The sequence below is a fragment of the Anser cygnoides genome, chromosome Z (assembly GCF_040182565.1).
Source record: "Anser cygnoides isolate HZ-2024a breed goose chromosome Z, Taihu_goose_T2T_genome, whole genome shotgun sequence".
Lineage (NCBI taxonomy): Eukaryota > Metazoa > Chordata > Aves > Anseriformes > Anatidae > Anser > Anser cygnoides.
The window spans coordinates 22074421-22101768 of NC_089912.1; the positions used below are offsets into that span (position 1 = coordinate 22074421).

The 27348-nt window shown below is 39.2% G+C and overlaps 1 protein-coding gene across 9 annotated transcripts in view; it reads right to left on the reverse strand.

The window, feature by feature from the left end:
- Nucleotides 1–27348, reverse strand: part of ZNF608 (zinc finger protein 608) — a 107469-nt gene that overhangs the window by 23426 nt on the left and 56695 nt on the right. For 6 of the 9 annotated variants that reach the window (XM_048048797.2, XM_066987743.1, XM_066987741.1 and 3 more), the window contains 7 exons: nt 10747–10834; nt 7811–10262; nt 5611–6028; nt 4878–5050; nt 3765–3918; nt 2446–2505; nt 395–1378 (listed from right to left, as the gene is read on the reverse strand). In XM_048048797.2, coding sequence (XP_047904754.1) covers nt 1242–1378; nt 2446–2505; nt 3765–3918; nt 4878–5050; nt 5611–6028; nt 7811–10262; nt 10747–10834 — 3482 coding nt within the window. In that variant the 3' untranslated portion in view covers nt 395–1241. Of the gene's footprint in view, nt 1–394; nt 1379–2419; nt 2506–3764; nt 3919–4877; nt 5051–5610; nt 6029–7810; nt 10263–10746; nt 10835–27348 lie in introns of those variants that run through there. The other 3 variants (XM_048048798.2, XM_066987744.1, XM_013197123.3) reach the window with 3 other exon arrangements.

Consider the following 27348-nt stretch of genomic DNA (forward strand, 5'->3'; position numbering starts at 1 on the left):
TCATTTTGGGGGGGTGCAATACAGACATAACCAAAAAAAAAAAATCACCTGAAATTTATAGTACACAGAGCTGTGCTAAAAAAGGCAAATCTCTAATGCCTTTTGGAGTACCTCTAATACCACCCGAGGCTACTATGGGCCTTTTCCAAGCCTACTGGGGTCAACAGAAAGAGGTCCAGTGCTATCACCTGGCTCGGGTCCCGCATAGCCCCTGGGAGAGGACAGCACTGCGGGCCCAGCAGGGCAGGCAGAGGATCGCTGCGGGGGCACACTGGTAACTGAGCCCCAGGGAGAACTTCTGAGACACAGACCAGCAGTGGAACGGCAGCTTCAGGCTCTGCTATCTACACCTACGACACATCTTTCAAAGTGGCCCATAGACACCAAGAAAGTACAAAAACAACTTTTTTTCTTTATTCTGATTGCCAAATTATTTAAGGCAGGTATAAAAATGAAAGCATTCAATATACATTTTACATAAAATAAACTAGATTACAGCATAAAACAAGTAACCAGGCAATGGCATTAAAGTCTCTCTTCTAAAACTGGATAATTGTAAACATTAAAAAAAAGACTGCAGGACTATTCAAGTAATAGAACAATCACAGATGTCTTCTGTTATGCAGGCTATTGGTTATCTGCCATTCAAGATTATCAAAAAAGACATTTCATTATTCACAGATGCTCATTATTTTCCATTTAAAAATTTTACATTATGTACAACACAGTTTTTGTGGTACTAAGATCCCCATGCCTTCCAAAGGTATATTTTTCACAATACACAATTACAATGAAACAGTGAATACAGTAACATTTTACACTGATGCATCTTAATAGGAGCCACCAAATAGACATCTACATTGTACCAAAGTGTCATCACAGTTAGCCTCTCTGAGAGCTTGTGGGAAATATCAGAAGGGTACGCAAGGTTCAGGCACACTGATACATAACATTATTTATTTACAATATGAAAGAAAAGAAAAAAAAAGAAAGAAGAGAAAAGAAACAAACAACCTTTTGCGGTTAACACTTTCTAAACATGACAAATACATTTCTCCTTTTACTATGTGGTTTGCAACTTAGCAGCAGACCCTGTGTGCGAGCCTGGTTATTGATACAAAAAAAGTAAAGAATATATATATATTTTTATATATATATGTATATATATATACGCATATATATATATAAAAACAGAAGTCTAATTACAGCAACATTTGTTACTCTGTGATAAAATCTGCAATTTACAAAAATGAAATGACTGGTTTTTGCCTGCCATTAAGGCATTTCAAATTAACACCATGGAACTGATGTCTGTAATAAAGCGCTTCCTCATGTGATCCAGTCACATGACAATGTACATCTCCAAACTCATCATTCTCTGAAAAGAGAAAGAAGAATGTTTTAGTATGCAGTGTCCTCTTTTCCTAATGTTTTCTGCACCTCGGACAAACGCTGTGAAATGAAACCTGCACAGTGCTCTCAAACCCAAGCAGGAAAGACATCTAAGCCACGTCCTCTTCCCTCCCCTGCCAGGAACAACATACTCGCGAGTAACATGTGCCGAGATCGATCTCCTGGGCTCTGAAACCCTAGCATACACCAGCTCTCTCAGAAGTAGAAACCCTTCTCATTCAAATAATTCCAGGTGAGAGCCTTACATGGCCACTTGTTTTCAGAGTCAGCTTTCAGAAAGACATCCATAACCACAGAACTTTATAGTACTACCTAATACGTCAAACTCCGAGAATTAACATGGCAGTGATGAGAAAGACCCTACTGTTAAGGGTGCTTTGGGATTTTCAGTTGAAATGGGATCATTATTATACACAAGAGTCTCTTTCCTCTTGAAGGATAAGGGTAACAGCTGGAGAGTAACTTCTACTGAAAACCTAGTAAATACCTGAGAGGCAAGAGTACAGTACTGGTATGTAACTTTAAAATGATGTAACCTCTAATGGATTCCCAGGCAAACCTCTCTGAAAGTAAAATCAGCAAACCAGGCAGACTTGCAGATTAGATAAACTCTTAAGTTTTCCTGGATCTACTACAATGGATCTGATTGAATACTAAATTTAAACCCCTTAAAAAAAATACAACAAACAAACAAAAAAACAACTTATAGTTTCACAATCACTTACTTGACCTTAATAATACCAACACTTATAGTCTATAGAAAATCTCAGAAGGCAGACTGCTTGCTCCCTGTTCATGATCTATGTTACAGTTAAAAGACGCAGCATGACAAAATGTCACCTTGAACAGAATAAAACTATGATTATCCCAAAGCCTCAGCCAAGTCCCTCCTCCTCCTTAAAAACTATGTCACACAAGGAACTTTAGACCATCAGAGGTTGTAAAATTTATTATTTGCTTTCTCCTCTCTATGTTAAAAAAAAGTAACTTAAGATCTACTGGCTATTTACCTTCTTTGTGCAGGAAACATACCAGTTGCAGATGCCTGCGCAGCCACCTGCTGAGTGGCAACAAGGGCAGCAGAGGTCAGTCCTGAGGGAATAAGAAAGAAGGAATGTTGATGTACTTCTGGATTTAATGCATTTTTGTGAGAAATGGTAGAAAGCATCTCCAAGGCAAACAGATAAACAAACAAACAAAAAAACACCATTCAAAAAGTGTGTGTGTGTGTGTTTTTAACACTACACAAATGGCAAATGTTTTGGGCAACAGTTTTAAGGAAATCTACCCAGTATGATCAACATGCCTTCTTATACTATACCGAATTGTCCTTGATAGATATTTTACAAGAAAATACAGCATTCCTACTGATTGTATTCCTTTCCAAGTACTGCACTGCATGCTGCTAAATGGTTTGTATGAATTCCTGAATAGGAAGCTCAGCAGAAGTAATAGGTACCAGGAAACAACAAGAATCAAAAGTCACAGTGAATTACAGAAACGACATGCCAGCTGCTCAGAATACAATACTTTCATAATAACTTATCATTTTTACAGTTTTCCTACTGAACAAGCATAATGCATCCCATAGGCATATGGAATCACTGAATCAAACTGAGAAATTTCAAGACTTTTACACAGGACAAATAGCTGCTGAGGCACCAAGTGAACATAATGAATTAATGTCATTTTAGCCAGCCATTGTGATAGCACGTACTTTGCTGCATGGGAGGAAACCTCCTTTTAATTTAGCTAGAATCCAGGCTTAGCGAAAAACAGTGAAAGACTGGTACAAAACCTAGGGAGAATGAATCGTGTCTTACTGTGCTGCTTTTCCCTGACTGCAACTTTGTGCACTGCATTTGCCAAAATACAAAGAGTTCTCTTTTAGACACTCAAACTATAACAAGCACAAACCCTTGTGACTCCAATGCCTTGTACATAAAATATGCTCATTATAAAACGCTTTTGTCTTTGCTATATTTCTTCCATTGCTTACACAACTCTAATTATACAAAAAAGAAGGTTGTTTGGTTTGTTTTTCACTGCCTTTCAACCAGTTAATGTCAGTTTGCAGTAGGAATCAAAACATTCATGTGAATGACAGCCTAACTGGTACATCTTCAATAATGTTCTAAAACCCAGCTTTGCTAACAAAACCTAGTATTTCTGAATGAAGTTATCTACTTGCTGTTAGTCCTCACTGTGAGTTTCAAAACCTTCTTCCTAAAGGTAAAGCATTTCTGATTTAATAAGGGGATTCAAAATGCTTCATGTAGGTATGACTTGCAATGTCAAGGTAACAACTTTACATGGCGAGCTAATGCCATCACTGGAAACCTTCTGCTCACCTTGAAATGGGTCATACTGTCCAGGTATAAGTGGGTAACCCATTCCAACATGTGTGTGATGGTGTGTATGGAGGTGTCGCTGGCTAAAAGGAGAATGACGGTCTCTTTCCCTTTCTGCTTCCCGTTCACGCTCAGCTGCTGATTTTTCCACGGGCTGGCAATAAAAGGTGAAAGCAAACGGATATAAAATTTTTTCTTTAACAAGAAGAAAATCTCAACAAAAACACACTCGCCAATATTATGTGACAATGACATTCAAATGATGAAGCTTTTTTTTTTTCTGATGAAGAAGTTTATATAACAGATTATTTGCATTTGATTCTAATCTAAAGCTTGTGTCTCTGACTAATGGAAGACTTTCCATGAGCAGAAATTTTGAAGCAACACACTGCAGCATGAAGACTTCCACTATGCTGACCTCTAGTTTTGGGCACCCTTATGCCTGGCTGACTTGACAGTGCCTGAACAACCTATTTAAGCTGCAGAGAGCTGATGTAAATGAATCCTCAGCACTCTTTAAAGCACTCAGGGGATCAAGCCTGCCTGAATAGCTAGAAAGCCCTTTCAAAAATAGAATTAGTCAGTGACTTGCTCACAGTTAAAAACAGCACCAATTTCTCTGAAAGTGACATAGCAGTGTTTGTGCTAACATGGAAATCTTCAGAAACAGGAGCTTGTAATGAGCTATTTGGAAGATACGGCTTCATGGTAAATACAGCAAGTTGGTATTATGAGATCCCACAGCCCAGCTTTTCATTTCATTATATTATTATAATATTATAATTATTATTAAATAATTATTAACTGCAATATTAATTATTAACTGTAATTATTAACTGCAATAAAGTGTGCACCAGGAGGTACCTCTGAATCTTGGTTTCTATACGAGTCCATTCATTTAAGCCAGAAAGACCCTGAGCACAGAACCCTGTTATATGTCACTTCCAATTTGCCACAGAAGCATTGTGACTTTAAATTGGTTTTATTTTAAGCAATACTCTAAAGAATCATCATACATTCAAACCCTGATGTCTGACTGTGTGCTTCTTAAAATTATGTTCTTTACCCCTCCCCAAAAGTACTGCTCCTTGGTAACAACAGATGAAGCCTTACAACAGGGGACTTGCTGCGATACTGGTTGGCATGCTGCTGGAGCAAATCCAGTGCTTTGGACTCAGTGGTTGATTTTGCGTTGATGCTCGGGCTGGTATTGACTTTCTCCGCCTCTTCTCTCCCTGACATCTTCCCGTAAACTGGGTAATGAAATCCTGGAGAGAGATAGGCCCCTGCAGGTAAACAGTAAATACCACATCAAGTTACTGTTTTCGTATTTTGGATATATTGAGATAGGAGGAGGGGATACCAGGACAGGGGGTAACATCAAAAATGAATCATGTGACTATCAAATGGTATCTTTGCTTCTTTTTTTTTTAACCTACTTTACACTGATGAATGGAGGCTATAAAGAGGGTTGAGCTGATAGCCATTTCAGACATTTATGGGTCCTCTTTAAGTGAAAGGAATAGTAACTATAATGGTTCTGACAGTAAGTGCTTAGAATATTTTTATAGGCAATAAACTATCTGTCAGCCTAACAGCAATAGCAGACTGTCAAGGGTTGGGGAAACTCTGGCTGGAAATGGTGACAGTTCATAAAAGGAACATCTTGTATTAAATCAGTTTCATCTACAGAACTTTACCTAGTGGAAGCAGAAGCAATACAAATGTCACCCACAAAGCTTCTAATTTACTCAAGCTACTAATAGAAATAGTAAAATGCAAGCTTTATTGCACTTTGAGTGTGTAAATCTTAACTAGTGTACAAGGCAAATTTCAGAATACATACCAGGATAGCTGTGCATTAGGACAGGAGAGACTGCACGATAGGCTGGATGGTTGGGATCGTACATCTGTGGATAAGGATAAGCATGCAAGTACTGGATATATGACTGATGCTGACTCATTGGTGAGGAAACTGCTACTCTAGCACCCCGAGAGTCCTTCCAATTTACAGGAGTCTTTCGATCATCGTTTTTTATCTTGCTCTCATCCACTGATTGAGAATCAGAACGCTTGACCTCTTTAGGCTCCTCTTTAATGCTTGCTAACGAGACAGGAAGGTTAGGCAGGGAACTTTCCTTGTTAGGTGTTTTTCTAGGGCTGTCTTCTTTTAACTTTTTCTCACGATCAAGTTCTTCTGATTTTTGGTGATCAAGGTATTTGGGCTGATAGACATAATGATGCCATGTTCGTGAATCTGGATCCTAATATGGAGGAGAAAACATTTTTTTTTCTGAACTTATATACTGAAATAAAATTATTATTGATATTCCCATATTTCTGTTAATGTACTTTTAATAGCTGTTTTAATAACATAACTGTATTACATAGAGGAGAGGTTTGCTTGCTACAGAGTGCCTTGAGCTCAAAGTCAAACCAACATTCCCATGAAAGAGCAAAAGGCTATTATCAAAATTTAATTCAATTGCTTCATCTTCTATCCTTCTTCAAGCCTTTAACTAGTTTAATCATGAAATACATATGCATTGTTTCGAAGTTCTGAGACCACACTGTTCATAAAACATTTTAATTAAAGCCCACAGAGATATTTTCCCACTAGAGAGCAAAAAATATCTGTGAACCACAAAATTAAAGCTGCCTAATGATATGCCAGAGCTCTTAGATTACCTGGAACAATTAACCTGAAAAATGTATCTAGCTGGAAAGATGCTTGTGCTGTCTCTGACATTACAAACATTCACAAATCAGTGGAAGTCAGACATTTAGGCAGACTTCCTCATCTGACAGTACATTTTTAAGTTTGTAAAACTACGCACGTTAAGTATTTACAGCATCAAGACCACAAGGTTTAGGGAACACGTACAGGATATCACAAATACATTTTTGCTTAATACATTACACAGAGCAGTTCATAAACATGTTACAGAATTAAATAGATGAGTTCTTTACCAGACTACATCAAATCAGTATTGAACAATAACAGGAAGACTTTGTTGTGTGTTTTTTTTTTTTTTTAAATGCAAGATATGCAAGAGCTAATTGCAAACACCATCTCCAACAGATACACACTCATGGCACATGCAATGGAAACATAAGAACTAGACACTTGGATTGTCTGGTTCAAAAAATCATTTGAATCAGCAGAAATCTTCTCCTGCTCAGGCCTGTACCATCCCATTTCCTTTAGAGCTTCCTAACTCCCATTCACCTGACCCCACTGCATCTTCAAAGGCAGACTGTTAGGGTGAAGTCTGGGATGTACCGCACACCAGAACATGAAAGCATTAAGCATTGAGGCTCCAGTTCAGAGCACAGAGGCAGTAACATTGCCTGGAATGAAGGAAATCCGACATCTAGGAAGGTCAGCATGAGCCACTGGATAAAATTCTGGTTCCACTGAAGTCAATGGCAAAACTATCACTGACTTCAATGGAGAGATGATTTCATCCATTGTGTAGGTCTGTAGGGGCTGGAGGTTGGTTGAGGACAGAAGGGGAACTTAACTGTTTCAAAAAGGTCACCTTGGGTTAAGATAAAGAGCTGAGCTTCAAGCCAACTCTTCAAAGAACCAGTTCACCCATCTTTGTAAATGCCAACTGTCATTTAACAAAAAAAAAAAAAAAGAAACACTTCAAACCATGTTTCAAAACTACTTTAAGTCCTCTCACAATGAAAGCTGCTTATGTTGCTTGAAATTTCTCATTTCTGAACTAAGCAAATTGCTTAGTATTTACATCTAAAAGAGAAATCTAATTCTATTTTATTCATGCATGTGATTTAAAATAGTCTATTCAGGTCTTAAGCCTGGGTTCTGTCATCACCTTGCTAGATTTTTTTCTTTTCAAACAGCTCAACTGAAATGTCTATTGGTCTATTCACAGACTACATTACTAACCATCAAGACAAATAGGATGGCAAAGCTTGTTTGACTGCAAAGGTAGAAGAACATAGCAGAATCAGATACAAAATCTCACGTGATTTAAGGATAAACCAAGACACTCTTGTTCCATTTCCTGTGATCTCACCTGTTTAAATCTCGTGGTTGGATCCACTCCTGTTTGCTTCATGGAGTCCATAACAGATTTCATCTCCACAGCCTCCTTTATGAGCTGATGGTTTTCCATTTGTTTGGCTTTGAAACTATCAGATTGAAGCTGCTGCTGGTGATTGGAAAGGATCTGTGATTTGCTCGTCTCCTCAGATTTGTTAGGGACTGAAGACCCTATTTTAGTGTTATTTTTGCTCGACTCTGGAGTTGAAGGGGCCTTTGAAATAGTAGCAGATGGAATATTTTTCTGCTTGTTATCGTCCTTTCCAATTTCCTTCAAGGGGGGTTCATTCTTCCTTTCACAGTCCCTCCCAGTTTGTGCCATTTTCTGTTCTGCTAGTCGCTGGTCCTCATAGTATTTTTCATACTGCTGTCTGTAAGCAGGATTAGAGGCCATTAAGGACTTTTGGTCCATATAGAGCCCATAGGCATACTGTCCATAATAAAGTGACTGAGCAAGTGCAGGGTGTCTTTGCGTTATTACTGACTGATGTTGTGGCTGCAAATTAGAGGAACTGCTTTCACTTTTCTTGGCATCTGACAGTTCTGCCTTCTCTTTCTTTTCAGCCTCTTCCTCAGCCTCCTTTTTGATCTTCAGTCCCTGTGGGGTGCTGCTGTTCCCAGCTGCTGGGGTGCTGACCTGTCCAGAGTGCATGTAACTTGGAGAATAATAAGGATCGTAGCCATGGTAATAGGGAGAATGGGACTCTTTCGCTTGAGCCGATTGTGCTGTGGTTGAAGAATGTCCTTTCACAACACTGTCCTTATTAGAAATAATATCCGAAGGAGAGCTGGCCTTTGACCTCATGCCCTCTGACCGGCTGTCGGAGCCACCATCATCAGCTGCATCAGAGATATCCGAGTAAGCAGGGCTGTTGGTTTTAGCGGCAGCGCTATCTGCACCATTTTGTGTCAACACATGCAGTGGCGCCATCGAAGATTGTCCATTCACCAAAGTGCTGCATTCCATCCTGGAGGCACTCCCTATAGAAGGGCTGGGAGCATTGTCTGTGAACGTGTAAACCTTATCAGCTTCAGCCTTAATACTCGCCATCCTGCTCTCTTGAGACTCAGAAAGTCCATTAGCTAACACTTCATTCTTGTTGAGATGGTCCTTTAAAAAATGTCCAGATAAATCTTTCCCAGACCCTTTTGAATCCTCTAGCTTTCCCAGCTTAGAATCCATCTTAGGGCTTCCAGTCTCTTTGCTTTCTTTGTCCTTTAGCTTTCGCTTCTCCTTTTTCTTTTTGTCTTTGAGTGATGTGAGAGCTGGGTTTACAGTGCTTGGCTCTCCCATAATTGTGGGCTTTGGTTGAATAGGTTTTAGCGGAGGGCTCTTTGGTGTAGCCTGAACAACAGTAGTTGTTAGAGAGGGCAGTCCCGGTATTGTCCCTGTAGTGCTGGTTGTAAAGGCTGTAGTAGGTATAGCTATTAATTGGGGAGGAGTCGGTGCTGGCGCTGGGGCAATGGGCCTGGCTGTTTTCAGTTTGGATAGGTTTTTATCCACTTTGCAATTATTAGCTTTCTTGCCTTTATCACCCATACTCTTCTTGTCTATTAGCCCTTCAGCCTCCAGTTTTGGCATTTCAGTTTGCAAATTGCCATCTGCTACAGAGCAATTATCCAGTGCGGCTGCCATATTAGAAATTACTGGAAGGCTGTTCAATTCACTGTTCAGACCCTTCTTTTTGCCAGAATTCTTGCCAGTTTTGGAACTGATAACTGAACTGGGGCCATTGCTGGTCAGTTCCCTTTTTCCCTTGGGGGTCCCTGGGGTAGTGATAGAGGAAGGAGATGTCGGTGCTTTTAGCGGATCAAAGCCTGGCAAATTTGTGCTTGGCTCACTGCATTCAAGTGCCACATTACTCAAAGCTTCTTCACAGTCTGAAATTTTGTCTTCACTGTCAGGCTCAAACTCCAGTTTGTTTTCTGGGTCTAAATGTGCATGAGCCTGGTGGTATCGTAGTCCATTAATGTGCTTGTACTTTTTGTTGCAGTTGGGGTGAGGACAGTCAATCAGCACTGGAGAAGAGCAGCCTTGGTCCAAAAAAGTAGTCTCTGGTTTCCCCTGTGGGGTGGTGGGAGTGCTTCTAGAGTTAGTACGAACACGTTTTCCACACTTATTGTCCTCCGAACTGGAGTTCAAGTCTAGCTCCATTGGAGGCTTACTTTTTCTCTTGTTTGTGGATGACGGGCTGGCTTTGACTTCATCCACAGCGCAATTTGGGGGTGTCCTGCGCCCACTTGAGTTAAGGCTGCCCCTCCTTCCCTTCCCATTAGCACCACCTCGATTCTTATTCTGAAGTCCTCTAGACTCTGTAAAACTCGTATCATTTCCAGGTACAGCTGCAGCTGCAGCAGACCTTGCCCTCTTCCCCCTGCCCCGTCCTCCTCGCATTTCCAGGTCACTTGTTGGAGATTCACAGAACCTATATATAAACAAGAGCAGATGTCATCAGCAGGAGCTGTGAACTGAACAGATACCAAAACAACACCATTTCCCATAACAAAACCTTTACTTGCATTAAAGGAAGGATGTCCTTTCAAATGAGAATGTTACAGTCTCAAAGGGAATGTGATAAAAAAGGACAAAAATTGTAAAAACAAGACCAACTAATTAGTTGAAAAGAAAGCTTTTTGAAATCTACAGAAATGTATTTTTAAATTGATCCACCCTTTGTCTGAATCCTATGTATTTCCCCTCACACTCAAAAACACAAAACAAAAGGAAATAAAAATGCCCACCCACATGTCCCCACTTTTCAGCGTGGAAAAGAGAATTACTCATTTCATGGCTGTATGTTTTCAATTATATCCATTTTTTTTATTAATGTCCATATATAGTCTCTGGGCAGAGACCAAGGGTGAAAACACAGCAGAGAAAAAACAGACTCACTCAGAATGATTGCCTACCTGGGAGGGGCCCAGTCATGCTTTGTGCAGTCCAGCAGCGTTCCCACGTAAGTCTTGTTCCTCCATGTAACGTTTACCACCAGGACACCTGCCAGTGGGAGAAAAACAAAGTATTATCACAGTCAGAACAATAACTGAGAGAGGTTTTTCCTTTTCTTCTTTTCTTTTTTTTTTTCCTCACTTTTTTTCTTTCCCACAAAGCAAGAGCTTTATTCTCATTCGCTTTCAAACGCTGTGGTCTATACTCTTCCTCTTTTCTGGTTTCAGTGACCTCAAGTTAAAACCACAGGAAAGAGAACAAACGAAAAAGAACGAGAATGTGTGTGTAAATGTGTGTGCATACGTGTGTGTGTGCATGTGCACCTATCAGTATGTTCAATCAAGATACAGCCGACAGAAGGAAATGGTTTTTGCCATGTCCTGTTGTAAAACGGCAACACTCACCTCTTAATTTTGCTATTATTGCACATAATTGCTTTCGTTTGGCAGCCAGCCAGCATAAACTGAGCACCAGTTACAGTGTTCAAATCAGTAGGCGACTGAGAAGAATCTGCTTTGCTTTGAACAATATGATAATGATGCTTCTATTTATTTGAAATTGCATATATCCAAACACACAAACACACACACAGATGCATTATAAGTTTTGTTCATCAGACAGAGATGTTTATTATTTGCCTTGCCTCTCCTCTGTGCAAAGCATGGGACTAGACATGAAATCTCAATCATGCAGTACAGCTAAGAAGAATCACAGTACAGATATGTAGGAAGAAGACTCCTTTTAAAAAATATACTGTCATTTAATTGCTTCGCCACTTATGGCTTCTTTTAAATGCAAATACACCTGCCCACCTAAAGCTGACTTTGAATTTTGGTGGAAGGGGATGTCATTTAAACGTTTTCAGGCTCCCCTCAGACACTTGTTCACACAGATGATTTATGGCCCTGTGTACAGAGCAGCCAATATAACGACCACCTTACTCCACTGGCCACCACCACCGACAAGCATCAGGTAACAGCTATCTCTTCTCGTCAGAAGGTAACACTGAAGTGGAACAGCAGGCACTATTCTACCCAGTCGAGTGGCACAGTGCAGCCTTTCCGACCCGTAAGAGGCACTGAGGCTGACTCGCAGCCTCGTGACTCGTTTTCCCTTTGCGCTGCCCTTATTCTGGCTCTAGCTTTTCCATAGAGGATATAACAATGGCCCTGTGCCAGGCGGCCTGAGCCTGCCTGCCTGCTTGGTCTTACAGGTGTGATCCCTAATTCTGCACAATTAGGAACCACACCGGTAAGGAGGCCGCGAGCGGTGCCCGGTCCCAATGAGGAGCGCTGCGGCCTGGCCTCGTTCCGCAGCCTGGTGCTGTGCTGGCAGACCCGGGCGCATGCCACGAGGGAAGGTCTGTGTATGTAGCACTTGCCAGGGGCAACACAGCTCCCAAAACGGCACCCTCAGCACCCCACCTGGTAGCGCCACCATGCCTCCCTCCCTCAGCACACTTTCCTTTTTCCCCAGCTAGCTCACCTGCTTCCTGTTGTTAAAATGCAATGGGCACTTCAAACAAAATAAAGGTATACCCCTAAATAAGTCTCCGCCTCCCTCAGTATCTGAATTCTTGCCTCTCTCTGTATGTGTGCTATATTTGTAAATGAATTTATGAAAGAGCTGTTACCCATTAGAAAACACATAGTCTGCTACCTGTTATTAGAACAGAAGGCAAAAAAATAAGACGTGGAGCAGGCGTAACAATAAAACCCTGAAATCAATAAACATCTCAGTAATTCTTAGAAGACATTCAAATGACCTTCAAGTGTAAGCAAGTCAATATTTCAAAGCAAACATAAGCAAGTTCCTCCCTTACAGTCAGTTACATTTAGCATCTCATTAATTTTGTTAGTCTTAGTGAAGGTCCCAGTATGTAAATAGGAGGGAAGATTGATCCCCACGCCGTGTTAGAGTAACCATGGTAAGGAATACATTTCCTTTCCCTAATGAACAGCACATAACTCAACCACAGGTAAGATTCTACATAACAGGCAGTAAAAGTAGCTCATTTAATCTTCTAAAATTATCACAGAAATGGGTCAAAAGAATAGAAGTAACGTGGGAGGTAGAACTGACCCCTAAGGCAACATGCAACTGGCAGGCTTATTAGACTAAAGCACGGGGAAATGAAAACGGATATGAGGCAGGTAAGTAGTCTACTCTGTATGCTAGAGGCGTTACCAAAGAGAAAGTATTATTCTTGCTGCACCAGTCAGGGTGTACTGTTACGGGTTTCTTTGATCCAAAATTCTTGTCCTAGCACAGAACTCGAGCACAAAACAAGAGCCTCTGCTGGCACTTCCTTCCAGGTCTCAGAGGCAGTAGACAAATTGTACCACAGCAGTCTTTTGTTCACCTCCAAATAATGCATCTGAGCATACAGAGCAGGAATTCATAGACACACTGGCCATTCTCTTATCTGAGCACGTGTGAGCTCTGCATGTACTGCTCTATCTCATGAGGTAAGCAGTGTATCACATGCAGGATCAAACCTCTCTGGGGCTGCACCAAGTCATAAGAAGTCCCTGTAGTGAGAAACTCCCCAGTACATTACACTGTACGTTACTCTGCAATAATCTTTTAACATTCATTTCCTTAGCATTGTCTGAACAAGACTGAAAATGTAAGGGCAGTCTGACAATCCCACAGGTTTCATACTATCTGAATACAGCAACGTATTTTCACTTGAGAAAAAAAAAAAAAAAAAAAAAAGCCCCAAAGGCTTTAACTACTTAAAATAAGCACTACTGAAGAACGGAAGAAGAAATCAGATGTTTGTAATGCAGTGTTATCTAAGGGTATCGGGGCTAAGACTCTAATTTAGGAAACCTGGTCAAAATGTCTAGACCAGTTTTTGTGAGGTAGAATCAAACTATTGTGAATATATGTACGTAATATACAAATGTTTCTTCTACCAAGTAATGTCATCAACTCAGTTTTAACAATTACCAGAGCACAATTAAAAAGATTTGGATTTAATAGAGAGAAACTTATCCCAAAACGGGAGTGTAAATTTCTTGATTTAATTCATTTATTATTCCATGCACAAACTAGTCAACTATTCACTTGCAGTATTCCTGAAATTAGCTGTATTCTCCACAGTCCTCAGTGTGAAATATGTTATATTAAAGTAGCCAAGAATAAGAAATAATCTTTTGAAAATTTCAAAAGTTACTACCAATGCTACTCTTTTATCATCAAGGAGTAGGCACAGTAACTGGTTGACTGATAATGCTCAGGGATTGCTAAATGCAATCTTATATAGGGAAATGGGGTCATGTTACTTAGAAGCTTTACAAATCAATTCCCCTATCAGTCAGTACCTTTTCTGCCAAAATCCATTATTAGCCAAGATAGGATCATACACAACCCTTAATGTAAGGTGACAGTCACACAGAATGTTACCTAGTGTCCACCACTGTCAATGGATGTCCCTCCCTTAAAATCAAGGGGAATCTCAGTAGCCTGTTAGGAATAAAAAGGCTTTATGTATTTTGGTATTTTTTTTTCATGTTGGATGTATCTTTATGAGCTTTTTTCTTCACTTATCACATTCATAATCACAACTCAGGTAGCTAGACTCCTGGCAAAAAGTAAGCCAATGCTAGCTGGCAAAAACTAACACATGCGTAGAGGACCACAAAACAATTTTACATAAATATGTGACAATTTTTACTCGGACTTTATTATGGAATGAACGGTCACATGTCACAAAAGTGATTTGTAATAAAATTACTTTCAGAAAGGAAGAAGCACTTTTGAAGCATTCTTTGAATGTGATACATCTTTCCTTTCCCTACCTTTCCTTCTTTTCAATGACCAAACACCAAAAAGCAGCACGGAAATGTCATTGGCTATTTACTATTAATTATGTCATAACAATTTGGAAACAAAGAAACCAATATTATTTTTTTGCTGTTTAAAAAAATAGCCATATTCTTTTACATTTAATCTAACAAATGCAGATGCACTATTTTAATATAGAAAAATAACTATTACAGGAGATATTTAGCACCAAGCCAGGATAGTGTGCATGTTAACTATCTTGATATGGCACCTCTAGCAGCCATGCTAAGCTTGTAAGAATCTACCCAAATCTCCTAAGATACACTCTAGTAGATATTCTTTCACCTAAACAAAAAAGCTTTTGTAACTTCATTTTCTGCAATAAACATAAACCAAGGATTTTTATGCTTTGTATTCAAAGTTCTGAAAATGAGATGATATGGCTAGGAATCAAACTGTTAATATCTTAAACGCAGGGCACAATTTTTGAAAATACTGGCTTTAGAAAATAAACACGTTCAAAGTCCAATGTAAGTAGACATTAATTAATCAGACTGGAAAGCCTGACTTAACGTTTACAGCATAGGCTGCTTTTGTGTTCAGATCACAGCAACCACTAAAAAATTCTGTTTTAGTTCAAGCTGATTATTTTCCTAGACAACTCAAAGATCAGTGATCTGAAAGGGTGAATGGGTATGTCTTCATTTTTTTTTTTAAAGGAGCTGTTCCCTCTATTCTTCGTAGAGAATCTGACCCAAAACTACCTTCTAAATTCTGGTGAAATCTGCCCAAGGTCTTTTCTGAACACTTCTGTAACTAATTTACTGAAGATTATCCAGAAGATCTTCCAAAACTAGGAATTTTTTATTATTATTTTTTTTTCAGTTACCAAAAACGACTGAACTACTGTTTAAACATAAATGAAGACTTGTCCTAAATTCCCATTCGGTTAACAGTTCTGCCTACTGCCTTTACTATGCTATTTATTTTAGACAACTTTTGCTGATGGCAAAGGAAGACCTGCCAAAGTACATGGTGTTTTGTAGTCATCATAAGATTACTTTTTTAAAGTTTAGTATGACACTCTTGCAGCAATATTCTTGTTGTGTACCATGTCTTCAAGTTTGAGATAAAACTCTCAATAATGAGAAGGCATTACATCATCATTTGACATAACATTATAACAAATTCAGTTTCTCCTATTTTTATTATCAGTGAATCCATAAATTTGTTTGTAAGCCAAATTCCATTTGACTTTTGTCCCAGCTTTAATGAGTACAAATAATATAGACATGCATGGGGTAGCCAAACCACAATATATATCCATCAACAGTGAGCACACTACCACCAAGGATTAAACACATTCTATTCTGCATCTGGCACAACAAATTTTTTAATCCCACAAATACCTGTTTGACATCGCTGCTCTAACACCAACTGAAGTATTTCAAGTGCAAAAAGCAGACGGATGAAAATCTATAACCTTAGGATTATCTCAAGCTTTTTTATTACTATTTGTCTAGTAAGAGCAGCATAGCTCATTTGCCTCAAAATATCCACCACACCGTCATAAATTCCAGATCCACATATACACCTGCAATTCATTCAGGCATGAAAAACACAGAACAATGTTTATATTAGACTTGCAATGCAAATGGCTTATATTTTGCTGATTGCTTCCATCAAGAAAGTAATCTAAAATTAACAGTAAACATTCTATGTATAAAGTCAAGTCTTCTATGTTGAATACTGATCCTGTAGACATACAATTTATTTACTACTTTAATCACACTGTCTAGCACGGCACAAGAACTTAACTGCATCTACAGCAGGTGCACATGTAACAGGCATCAACATCAGCAAGTCTGAGAATGTAATGACTGTCAGGTGGCCTGGAAATGCAAGACTTTTTTTTTTTTTTTTTAAGTGCTGTACTGCTGGGATGGATGTTTGAAAAGTCACTTTAACCACATCCTGTAATCAACCCATCTGGAGCACAGATCTGCAATTAGTCATCCTGGACATTGGACTTTATCTGAACAAATACTGTATAGCAATGAAGATGAGAAGATTGGATAGCATTAAGGAAAAGATGCATAATGAATTACTGTTGGTGCAGTCATAAACCTCTGAGACACTTAGCTGTGGTGTTAATTTAGTACTTTACGAAAGCATAGTAAGCTTAAAGGTTAAAAGGGCTGAAAGGCTAAAAACTGTTATTTTAGATCATGTTGCCCTGCTGGTGGCTAAAGAAGGCTGGTGTTACTCTGGCCACATAAATTACAGCAGCCTCTTCAACAGCATAACAAACTCTGCTCACATCCATGCGACTTCCAGTAAGTTCTGAGTAATGTCAACCTAAATTTGACACATGCTTTATTCAAAGGCATGCCCTTTTCTTCCCTCTTAAGTATGAAGTCATCAGCACAATGTATTTAAGGTTGCAACCACCACCTTAGCTTAAAGAACTGTGTTATACCTTTAATGAGATACAGGCAAAACATATATTCCCTGGACTTGCAGATCTGTCATTTGTATTCAGAAAATAAGCATCAATTACAGAGTGAGTACCTCTTGAAGCCATAGAGTCAGGCCAGCAAGGAGACAACCTTTGCATGCCACCTAATAAAACGTTATTAGTAAGAAGGTTTATCCCAGAGCATACAGAAGAATAAGCATTGAAATAACTGAGTAAGGCCTGTTCCCTCACAAGCCCATGTGCTTAATACACAGAAGAACACACAGCCACTTCCATCACTGTCACATCCCCTGCAGCCTTTGTTCTGAAGTCTGATGAGCTGTATTGATTTGGGAAAATCATTTTGCTTCTTGGAAAACTAGACTCTAGCTTATTCACTGCCATCAATTTCTTTCTCATGAAGACAGTTGGTCAATATTCAGTTGACTGGTCAGCTACAAGAAGCTCTGCTTTCTTTCCTTTTTAGTGCCTCCCTAGTAACGTTATTCTTTTCCAGCTTTATGATAAAAGAAAATAGCACATTAGAAGACTTCTTGCTAGGGGTGACCTGAAATGGTAACGCCTCCGGACAAAGCAATGACCAAAATGCTAAAGAGAGGTTGGCTCTCTAAGACTGGCAACATCTAATCAATAATATTCATTATCAGTAATAACAATAATTATGGCATTCCATTTTTTTTCAGTGTATGTTTCTTCTAAGGACATCCTGCTTAAAAAATAGCCAACAAGCAATACCTAAATACAAATGGAGAGCTGAAAGAAAACCAAATGGTCCTAATCAAATACAAGGCTAAATTTTATACTCATTAAAAGAGCAACAGAAGATGCAATGAAAACTGTGTAATACCCTCACAGAGTATGTCAGATTGGGTCTCAAGTGGCTTGTAGGTTTATCCACAACTGAATAGTTCTACTAAAATACAAGCTACTTAGACTGGTGACTTTGAAAACTATGAAGCCACAGAAACCAACATAATTTTCTTCTGTCAAATTTATATGAAAGTGATTAGATTTTGGCAGGACTAGAAAAACTTGTGGATAAATTGCTGTTACACCTCTTGAATGTCAGACCACATATGTGTTTACAGGAAAAAGTGCAATTAATGTTATTATAAACTAACCATAGGTTTCTGACCTCCAGAGTACAACTAAGGATTTGTTTTTATACAAACCTTACCTTTTCTTTGGCCAGTATAACTGAACCACCTCACTGTTCCAGTGAAGCTTGAGAATAAAACTGCAGTCTTACTCTATTTCAGCTGATACTAAAAATCTAAGTTGAAAATCCTTTAACATCTGTGTGTTCTGAGGAAAACCAAATCTGTTTCAGAAATAAAGTATTTTGTTTCTAGCAGATTCTTTTTCTCTTTTACTTCAGTAATCATAACTGTGATTCACATACCCTGACACTAAAAGATGTCACATAGACAATTTTAGAAGAAAGAAATGCTATTCTGTAATCCCGTGAATTTCTCGCTCCCTTCTCAAGGACTGTTATTTCAGCTCCTACGTTGCGGCACTGTGGAACACACAGACATTCTCCTGCCTTCTCATAGAACGAAAGAAGGAAAAAAACACATGCAATCCACTGCCTGTGCTTGTAATGCTAGGACCATATGTCACCTGAGATAAGCAACAGAACACAGGGCTTTTCAACTCATCTGTCACACTTGCTTCCTACAGTTTATATTAATTACAGGATCTCTTCAGCTAGTTATTTCTCTCCCAAACTCTTTCACCCTTAAAGCAAGTAAATAGCAAAGCAAAACAAGACTGGAGTGTAGGGCAAATCGTAATTGTTTAAATGAGAAGTAAGACCAAAAAGGGAAAAACATTTCTTCTCACCCTGACAAATGTTCAGGAGTTCCTTTAATAATTATCTGCCCCCTTCCTATTCTTCACATCTCTGACTCCAGACCACAGAAATACTGTTTTCATCAGCAGACAGACTGTTGAGAAGCAGCTGCAGAAATAGGGAAGCTGGTATATATTTATGTGTGCATGCATCAATGCACGTGTGTGCATCTATCGCAACACACACACAAAGGAAGCCTTAAAGAGCTTACATTTTTTTTTTTTTCTTCCTAACAGGAGTACTAGGACATCTCAATAGAAGTTTGTGTCCCAGCTCTGAACTCTGCTTCTGCAGGAAAAATTCTCTTGGCGAGTAAAAGCCAAACAAATTACAGATGACAAAAGGCACCTATAAAGCACCAAGTGTCTCTGGTGATTAGTCCTCCAGTGCTGTATATCACGATAAAGACCTGCCAGGTGCAAACAGTGGTACAATTATTTATCAAACAGTAGAGCAGCTAATGAAACATTAAGGAATGGGAAAGGGAAGAGAGAGAATTTGTGGGAAAGAAACAGCATGGATAAAGAAACAATTCCAAGCCCAAACCATGAAAATGCTTCCAAATCTGTAGGCTGCAGATACCAGAATTGCAGTAGAGCCAGGCAGACAATTCTGCTCAACCTCAAAGAGCTGCTGCTGATCCATATACCTCACTGGGATTGAGATGCAGAGCCTCTTATAAATTATGACGCTTTATTTAAAGTCAAAGCATTTATTTGCTTTTGTGCCAGCTTTGGATCCTTTTCATCTCCAGCTACCAGGCCCAAGAGAACACATTCCTGTAGCTCTGCTGGCAGCCAGCTGTGGCCTCAGTAAATCATAAAGCCTCCTAACAAGCCATTCTTTACAAAGGCCAACTGCAGTTACTAGACACGATAACTTCTCTATTATTCCACTCACTGGAATTTAAAATAGCAATTTTAAACTGCTGGCTGAAAACACTGAAATCTCCTGACCTGCATTCGACCTGCGCACGTATGCCCGTGTATATGTGTGCCTGCGTTAAGCATTGCTTACTGCACGAAGATTTGTCCTCAGGATAAGTAAGGGAAAAGGGTAAGTAAACACCTGAGGCAGACACACCCAAGACAAAGGGGAAGAAAAAAAGCATTTGGGATTTCTTTCACAGAACTCCCTTAAGATTTCTTGCAGCAGCTAGCAGGAGACAAGTACCTCTTCATTTGTTCAGTTTCTGGGGTTTGCAGAGACATGTTTTATTTTTGTGGAGGCTAATTTCATTAAGACCTTAATATAGTGACACCCTACTGTGAAATTTCACAGTAAAATTTATACAGCTAAAATCAGTGTATATTCAAATATGGGGCATGTATTAGAAGACTGCAAATATAAACAAGAATTCTCTCTCTTCTGCTTCCTTCCCACCCGTGCACCTAAAAGGAATCACTTAACTACATTACGGTGAGGCCCACCATTTCCTCTGTGTAGGAAAAGCAGATAAAACAAACAAACAAACAAACTTTTGAAGTCTGATGCCCTCCTTCATATACAATTCTTACACATTTGCTTCACTTTACGGTTTGGAGTAACATTATTTTAAGGTCTGTTGTTCCTATAGTTAGTGGATAAAAAAAAAAAAAAACAAACAATGCCTGAAACTCCACCTTCTAGATTTCAAAACTGCAAAACAAATATTATGCATTGCCAAGCTCTTAAAAAAGGATCTCAGAAATGAAGGTGGCTAAATGCTACAATTTTTACGAATCCTTTCCCACAGACTACATTCTTTTTTCCCCCTCTTTTTTTTTTTTTTTTTTTTAAATTCCCTTTAAAAACAGCAGGCAGTGCTAAGCTTCCTACTATAAATTTCTTATATTTTACTAGGGAAAAAGAAGACCAGAACATGTACAAGTATTTCAGTAATACACGTAAAACACCAGTTCTTTTTGGTAAACAAGCCTAATGATCTATGACTAATAGCGTTCTCCTTGAGCAGAAGAGATGTAAAAGGGCTTTTGTTAGCATTTACTGAAGCGAAGTAGTCATTTCGCTGGGACAGAACAAAAGTTAGCTACTTATCAACTGACCAGCTTCAATAGATGTCACAGTTCTGCAGAGCAGTTCACCATGATTTTCTTTTCGCTGTTTTAAATTACCTCCCAAGTGGGTAAACTAGTAAAATGTCTAGTTAACCAGTTGACTTCTCCCAGCTGTTCATGAAGCATGTTCTGAAGCAATGCCAAGAGAAGTTACCAGCAAACAGATTTCCCATTAGTGATCAGTACACTTTCTGCTAGGCTTCTCTCATTTTGCCATGGACAATTTTCCTTCAAGTATCCTTCATGCAGCACGTCCCAGTTTCTCCCCTTACTGGTAAGAGCCAGGCTGATTTTTGCTGACCTGCTGTGAACTACGCCTGCTACTACAGCCTCACTTGGCTTTTTTCACGCACTAGATCTGATCGACCTTTGACCTTCTTAGCTTTAGAAACAAAACCATTCAGACATTAAGTACAAGCCCACGTTCCACAAAATGTAAATAAAATCTTAAGAGTTCTAGGAATCCTAATATAATCAGCTAAAATTTCTTTTGGCAATGAAACATCCCTCAAATGAGCATCACAGGCATGCCCTCCCTCATTCAAGTACAACTAATGTGATGACAGAATCACATATTTCAGTATTATTAAACTATTTTCCCATGTCATTAAAAGAAAAAAAGAGGTTGGAATGTCAGACATGACTTAATTCCTTCCCTGGTCAGACAAACAATATCAAGATAAAGCTTGCTTTACTCCAGAATCCACACACAAATTTCTGTATGAATTATTGACTGCACTTTGGCCTCATCCGAAAAAACGCTGGCCCCCAGGGCTGATAAGCTGTGACCCCAGGTGGCACATCCAGCCCCTCACAAGGGGCAGGGACATTATTGCTTTGCACTGAGGACTGCAGCATGAGAGCCAATCCATCAAGCTCCCTGGCAGCTTTTACAGCCTCCTCACATTCGGCCCAAGTCAAACTCCACGGCTCCTATTGTTCACATTATGCTTTTTTTCCCTGCTCTGATGAACTTAGGGCAAGTCCAAGGCTTCAGTGAGAAAGAAAGGCTATTGATAGCTGCCCAGAGTTTATTGACTCTGAGCTGTGCACCAATGGCCCAGAAGCCTTTTCCCTGAAAGTTACACATTCCTAATTGCTAATCATCATCACAATTCTGTACATCAGCAATTAGACACAGATTTGCATGAAAGAAAGGTGTAATTAACATTCAAGCAGATAGTCTCATCATCTTTACACAGTAAAAAAAGATCTCCTAAGATGCACAACAAGAACTATAATCTTTCAGCCTCATAGAGCTTTCATACAAATGCCAGTATGTTCCCTAACATTGCAAGTGTATTAGAAAACCAGTGACCAAAACAGGTTTGATTAAAAATATCCCTCGTGGAATCGTGATAAGCTAACTGCAGACAAGCGGGTATGTTTTTCTTTACCCATTCTATAGCATTTTACGATCAGTATCATGTTGTACTCAAAACAGAAAAACTATTTCAGAACTGACTTGGTGTCATTGTTTCTCCCCAGCATTCTCCTGAGGTCTAAAGATCATTTAAATGCAACAATGACAGAGAACAATACTGACTTGTCTTTGAAAACATTCACCCTTAATTGTTACAATTATTTTTAAATAACTATGTATCACTTCAGCTGCATGCATAAATCTTACTACCACCAACAGGCCATTTACACTGTCATAATGTGCCGTCATCACATGTTCAGAAACCCCCTTTTTTTTTTGTCTAAGAACTTCAACATTGCTTAACATGACCGGATTTTACAGCTGGCAGAGTTCCATGCCTTTTTTCCTCTTTATCAGAGTTAAAACTGGAAAGAAGAAAAGGAAAGGGAGGATAAAACAGCTTCCAAAGGACTTGTTTTGATAGGAGTGGAGCTCTTGATCAACTACCAGCAGCCAAATGCAGTGACTCCAGAATTCAATTTCCCTGGATACTGAATAAGCAGAAGGAAGAGACTGTTTCTTCTTTTGAACTTAGCTGCAGCTTTAGATGATTCTGCCATTAAAAAAAAAAAAAAAAAGAAATCCAGCCTTTGGAAAGGCTAATCTCGTTTTAAATTACAGAACAGCATTTGATAGACGCATGTAAATATTTGGTTACTTTCTTGTACCAGAATATCACTATTAAGATAGTGAGGGGCACTTCCAATTAAACTGGTTCATCCACGTATTTGTTCATGCACTGACTTCACAATTGGACGGGAACTGGTAAGATATTCAGTTTGAAAGAACAGCAGCTTCCTTCTGCTAAATCCCCTGATACAGCAGCTTGCTCTTTCAGCTGTCATTCAGTCCAGCATGTCTTTTCATACAAAACCAGAGGAGATCAAGTGCAGACTAAAGGCTTGTTTCAAATGAAGGATTCCCCTCCCTCCCTGGATTTCAGCTGAAAGCATATTTACACCCCAAAGAATAAGAAGAACTCGTAATTTGTAGTCCATCAAATAGCGCATTTTCAGATTCTGGTGAAGATTAAGTTTCACAGTTATCTAGGTAGATCCCTGAATAAATAGAGCAGTAAGAGAAGAACAAAGAAGCACTAGTAGTGCTGGAGTAGCATAATAAAAAATAAAATACAGCCAGCCTTTCAATTTATTTATATAACTACTGTGGATCAGTCACAGTATTAGTAACTCAAGTTTTTACCTATATGAAAATTCTCCTATTTCCTTTCTTAAAAATAGTAACAATGCATGCAACATCACATTCCTTGTCCCTACAGGGAAATAAGATGTGGCTGAGAAAAAACTAGCAAAGAAGTGTTAAAAGGTAAGTGCTGTAGCACCCAGAACTGCACTTGCAGTGTAGGTTAAAAAAAAAGGATTCGTGTTTACAGTGCTGTCAATTAGATATCACTCACAGGCACTGCATTCAGCTCCTGATTTTTTATTTTTTTAATGGAAATAAATGTAATGCTATTCTTGTCAACTTACAAAGCTGAGAAGTAATGCTGCTATATTTAATCTAAATGATGTTTTTCATGGATGCTCTGTAGGATGAATGATATCTGATTTAGAAAAATGACAGTGATTTCGCTGAGCTTTCCAAAATCAACACCCATTTTAGTTGAACAAAACAAGAGGCTGCTGAAGTACATTTGTCTCTCTGATGATGTATATTCACTAAGTACAGCCCATAACCCACCTACTCACAGCAGCTTCAGACAGTTAGCCTCACCCACAGCTCCTTGCAATTTAATGAACAGTCATATCCAACAAATCTCTTACCAATAGCCTGACAGTAGTTATTCTTTTAGACTCCAGGCCCAAAAGAGAAATTTGTCATTGCTTAAATAAATTTTACAGATGTAATAGATAAAGGCAATAAAGAAAACAGGGCTTTTATAAAACAAAATTGACAGAGCAGAAAGCTGTTCCTCTAGAATGTGCATTTGTGTGCGCAGGCGTGCTGGGCTTGTGTGTACTGAAGGGAAATAGACAATGAAGGTTAGGAAGCATGAAATGACAGCCTTCTTTGCCTTCCAGGGAACGTAAATTTTATTTGCAGGGTAAAAGCCATGGTTTTCAATCTGCATGCGTGATCAACAGAAATTGATTTCAAGGAGATTTGGGGGTATTTAACTTATTGCTCAGAGATGCAAATTCCATCTTGTACAACCATTATTGTAAAAATAGAGAAAAAAACAGGTGATGTTTCAGGGCTCTGCTTAGACATTTTCATTTTTCAGATGTTCACAGCTCACTAAGCTTTCATTTCAAATAAGGACCTGTCTATACTGAAGCACCCAAATAAAGCTGTATATGTTCCATATGTTTTAACCCAGTGTAAAACTCCTTCTCAATAATACAGCTTAAATGAAAGAAATTCTTGAATATGTTTGCCACTACGTAGCACACCCATGCTAATGTTCCTCCTTAAATGAGGAGGAAAACAGTGTTTAAATGCTTCAGTAAACATGGCAGCAGCACTAATGTGGATGCAGTGCTGAGAAGTTTTTGGAAATGAATAAAAAGATTCCTTGGCTTTGGCATGTGTACTGCGTTTCACAGTGGCTTTCTTAAAATTGTGTACCTCTTTTTTGATACTTCAACACTTATCACAAAACCGATCAGGTAGAAAACTGTTGTTGTTAAATTAAGAAATCACAAACCACAGATTCTTGAGCATAGTATGTCATGTTAATACATTATAGTATGAAAAATCTCTCTTAAGTGCAGCTTTTTCTAACAGAAAACAGATCTATTCTTGAACACAGATGAGCTTCCCCTGTGTCAATAAACACAAATTGACTCTCTTTGAAACACAGAGGAAACTGGTTAATTTCTATCTCAATAAAATTTATGAAGCTATAAAAACTTTGTTGTACAAGCTGTGTGGTTTGTTTCACTTCCTTGTCACAGAAATTAATGAGGAGAATTCTTCCCTTCTCTCAGAATCTTCACTCTGTTTCACAGGCTTGCACTGGAAAGGGCACCTTACAGTGATCAAGAGACCCTGGAGTACAATTCTACTTTCCAGTCCTCACCTCAATTTCTTTCTAGAATTTGGCACTGAACATTTTCATTTCCCATCTTTGTGATGACAATATTTGTGAACTTGATTGCCACTATATTGTGAATTGTGCTTAGTTATACAGTCTGACCGACACAAAAAGAAATGGCATGTGTGAACTAGGTAAACATCACCAGAACGAACTAGTACAACCCTTAATCCTATTTATGATACTGAAAAAGTCAGCTAATTTGTCCTGCAACCCCTGAATAAGATCAAAAGGTGGGGAAAATTGTACTGTCTGAAAATACGTGCCTGTAAGAACGGGAACAAAGAAGTCCGATAAAGATTTTATGTATAATATTTAGTCAGATTAAGTACAGCTCTTCACTACATGTTTTATTGTCATTTGTCTCCTCTCTGACCACATGAAGAAAGCCGCTTTTGACAGGCCACAAAAGCAAGGCTTCTGGGAATATTCTGTTCTCTCTCTTCAAATCCTCTGATGCATTAATTTCCTGACCTCTCTCCTAATACAAAACTACAGCTCACTCTTTACACAATCATCTTTGTCAGAATAACTTCTGTTCAGACAGCAGCTAATCCACCGAAGTTAATGGCTTCTGTCAGGAAGGAAGCAAGTGAAATGATGCTATCGCTACACTACATGGATAAATCTACATACCTCAGGTGGACCTCTCCTTTTGTCAGCAGCACCATGTACCAAACACAAATGCACTCTAGCTCTCTCGGTCCCAACATGTGAATGCGGTTCCATTAGCCAATGCATTTTTTTGTGGTGAGATTAAACCACTGGAGATTGTGGGCCTCACTGGGGTGGGAGACAACTGTATGAAAGGACTTCTCCCTTACTCTTGGTCCTCCACACTGAAGATGACCATCTGAAGCCACAAAGAAATCGTCAAAACCAATACTGTCTTCCCCCTTCCTTCAGTACTTGCTGTGTAATGTTCACAAGGAGATTAAGGGAGCTTAGAGGGAAGGACGGAGTGGAATCACGCAGAACCAGGAACAGAAGACAACAGCACTGACAGAGTGCCACCAGGAAGAAGGTCAGCCCTCCGTATACCTCCACCCACCGTTCCCAGTAATGGGCTACCTCTCTGAACTGCAGACAACCAAATGCACTAACAACAGATGTCACAACAAGAAGTTTGCAACGCTTCGGGAAGGTGTGAAAGGAATGACAGTTGGCTGCCTTTCGCATTGCTTCAGCAGAAGCCCCCCTCCTCACCCTGAAGGCAGCTGAGGCTGTGGCACCATTTCCTCACAGGTTCGCTGTGTTCAGAGGTCCTAACAATGATCCTTTGCATACCTCAGTCAGACAGCTACATGGATTGTGAAGGCTAGTTTTCCTCCTCATGGTCACTCTTCTGACAGAGACAGAAAAGACAACTACAGATTAAGGTAAAACCATGCATATACGGTAACTGCTGAAGGCACACAAGAACACTGAGATACTTCTGCCTCTTTTGGGGAACTTAACAAAAGTAAGACTTTTGCCCATTACTGAGCAGTTGTTTTCTCCTGGAAGACTTTTCCTGCTCTGGCTGAAGAGCCTCTCCAAAAGTAATTTTGAGAAAGAAATGTTAAAATGACCTATGAAAAAGCCACAGGAGAGGGACAACTTGCTTTTGAAACAAAGATCAACAGTGGAGATAGAGGACTGCAGATTTAGTAACAGGAAATGATATGCTCTTCTCACCAAAGACCCAAAACCACCTAAAATATGTACCAAACTACTCAATCAGAAGTGTAACTAGATTTTTAATGAATGTCCATGGAAAACATCTGTAGAGGATTTGCAAAATGCCTTTTTCTCTTCACCATATGACAGTCCAGATACAGTTTGCATCTTTTTAAGGAAGCATCCTCATTTTCTTTGCAGAGGCTGATGCACTATATACATAGTCAAAAACATCCTCT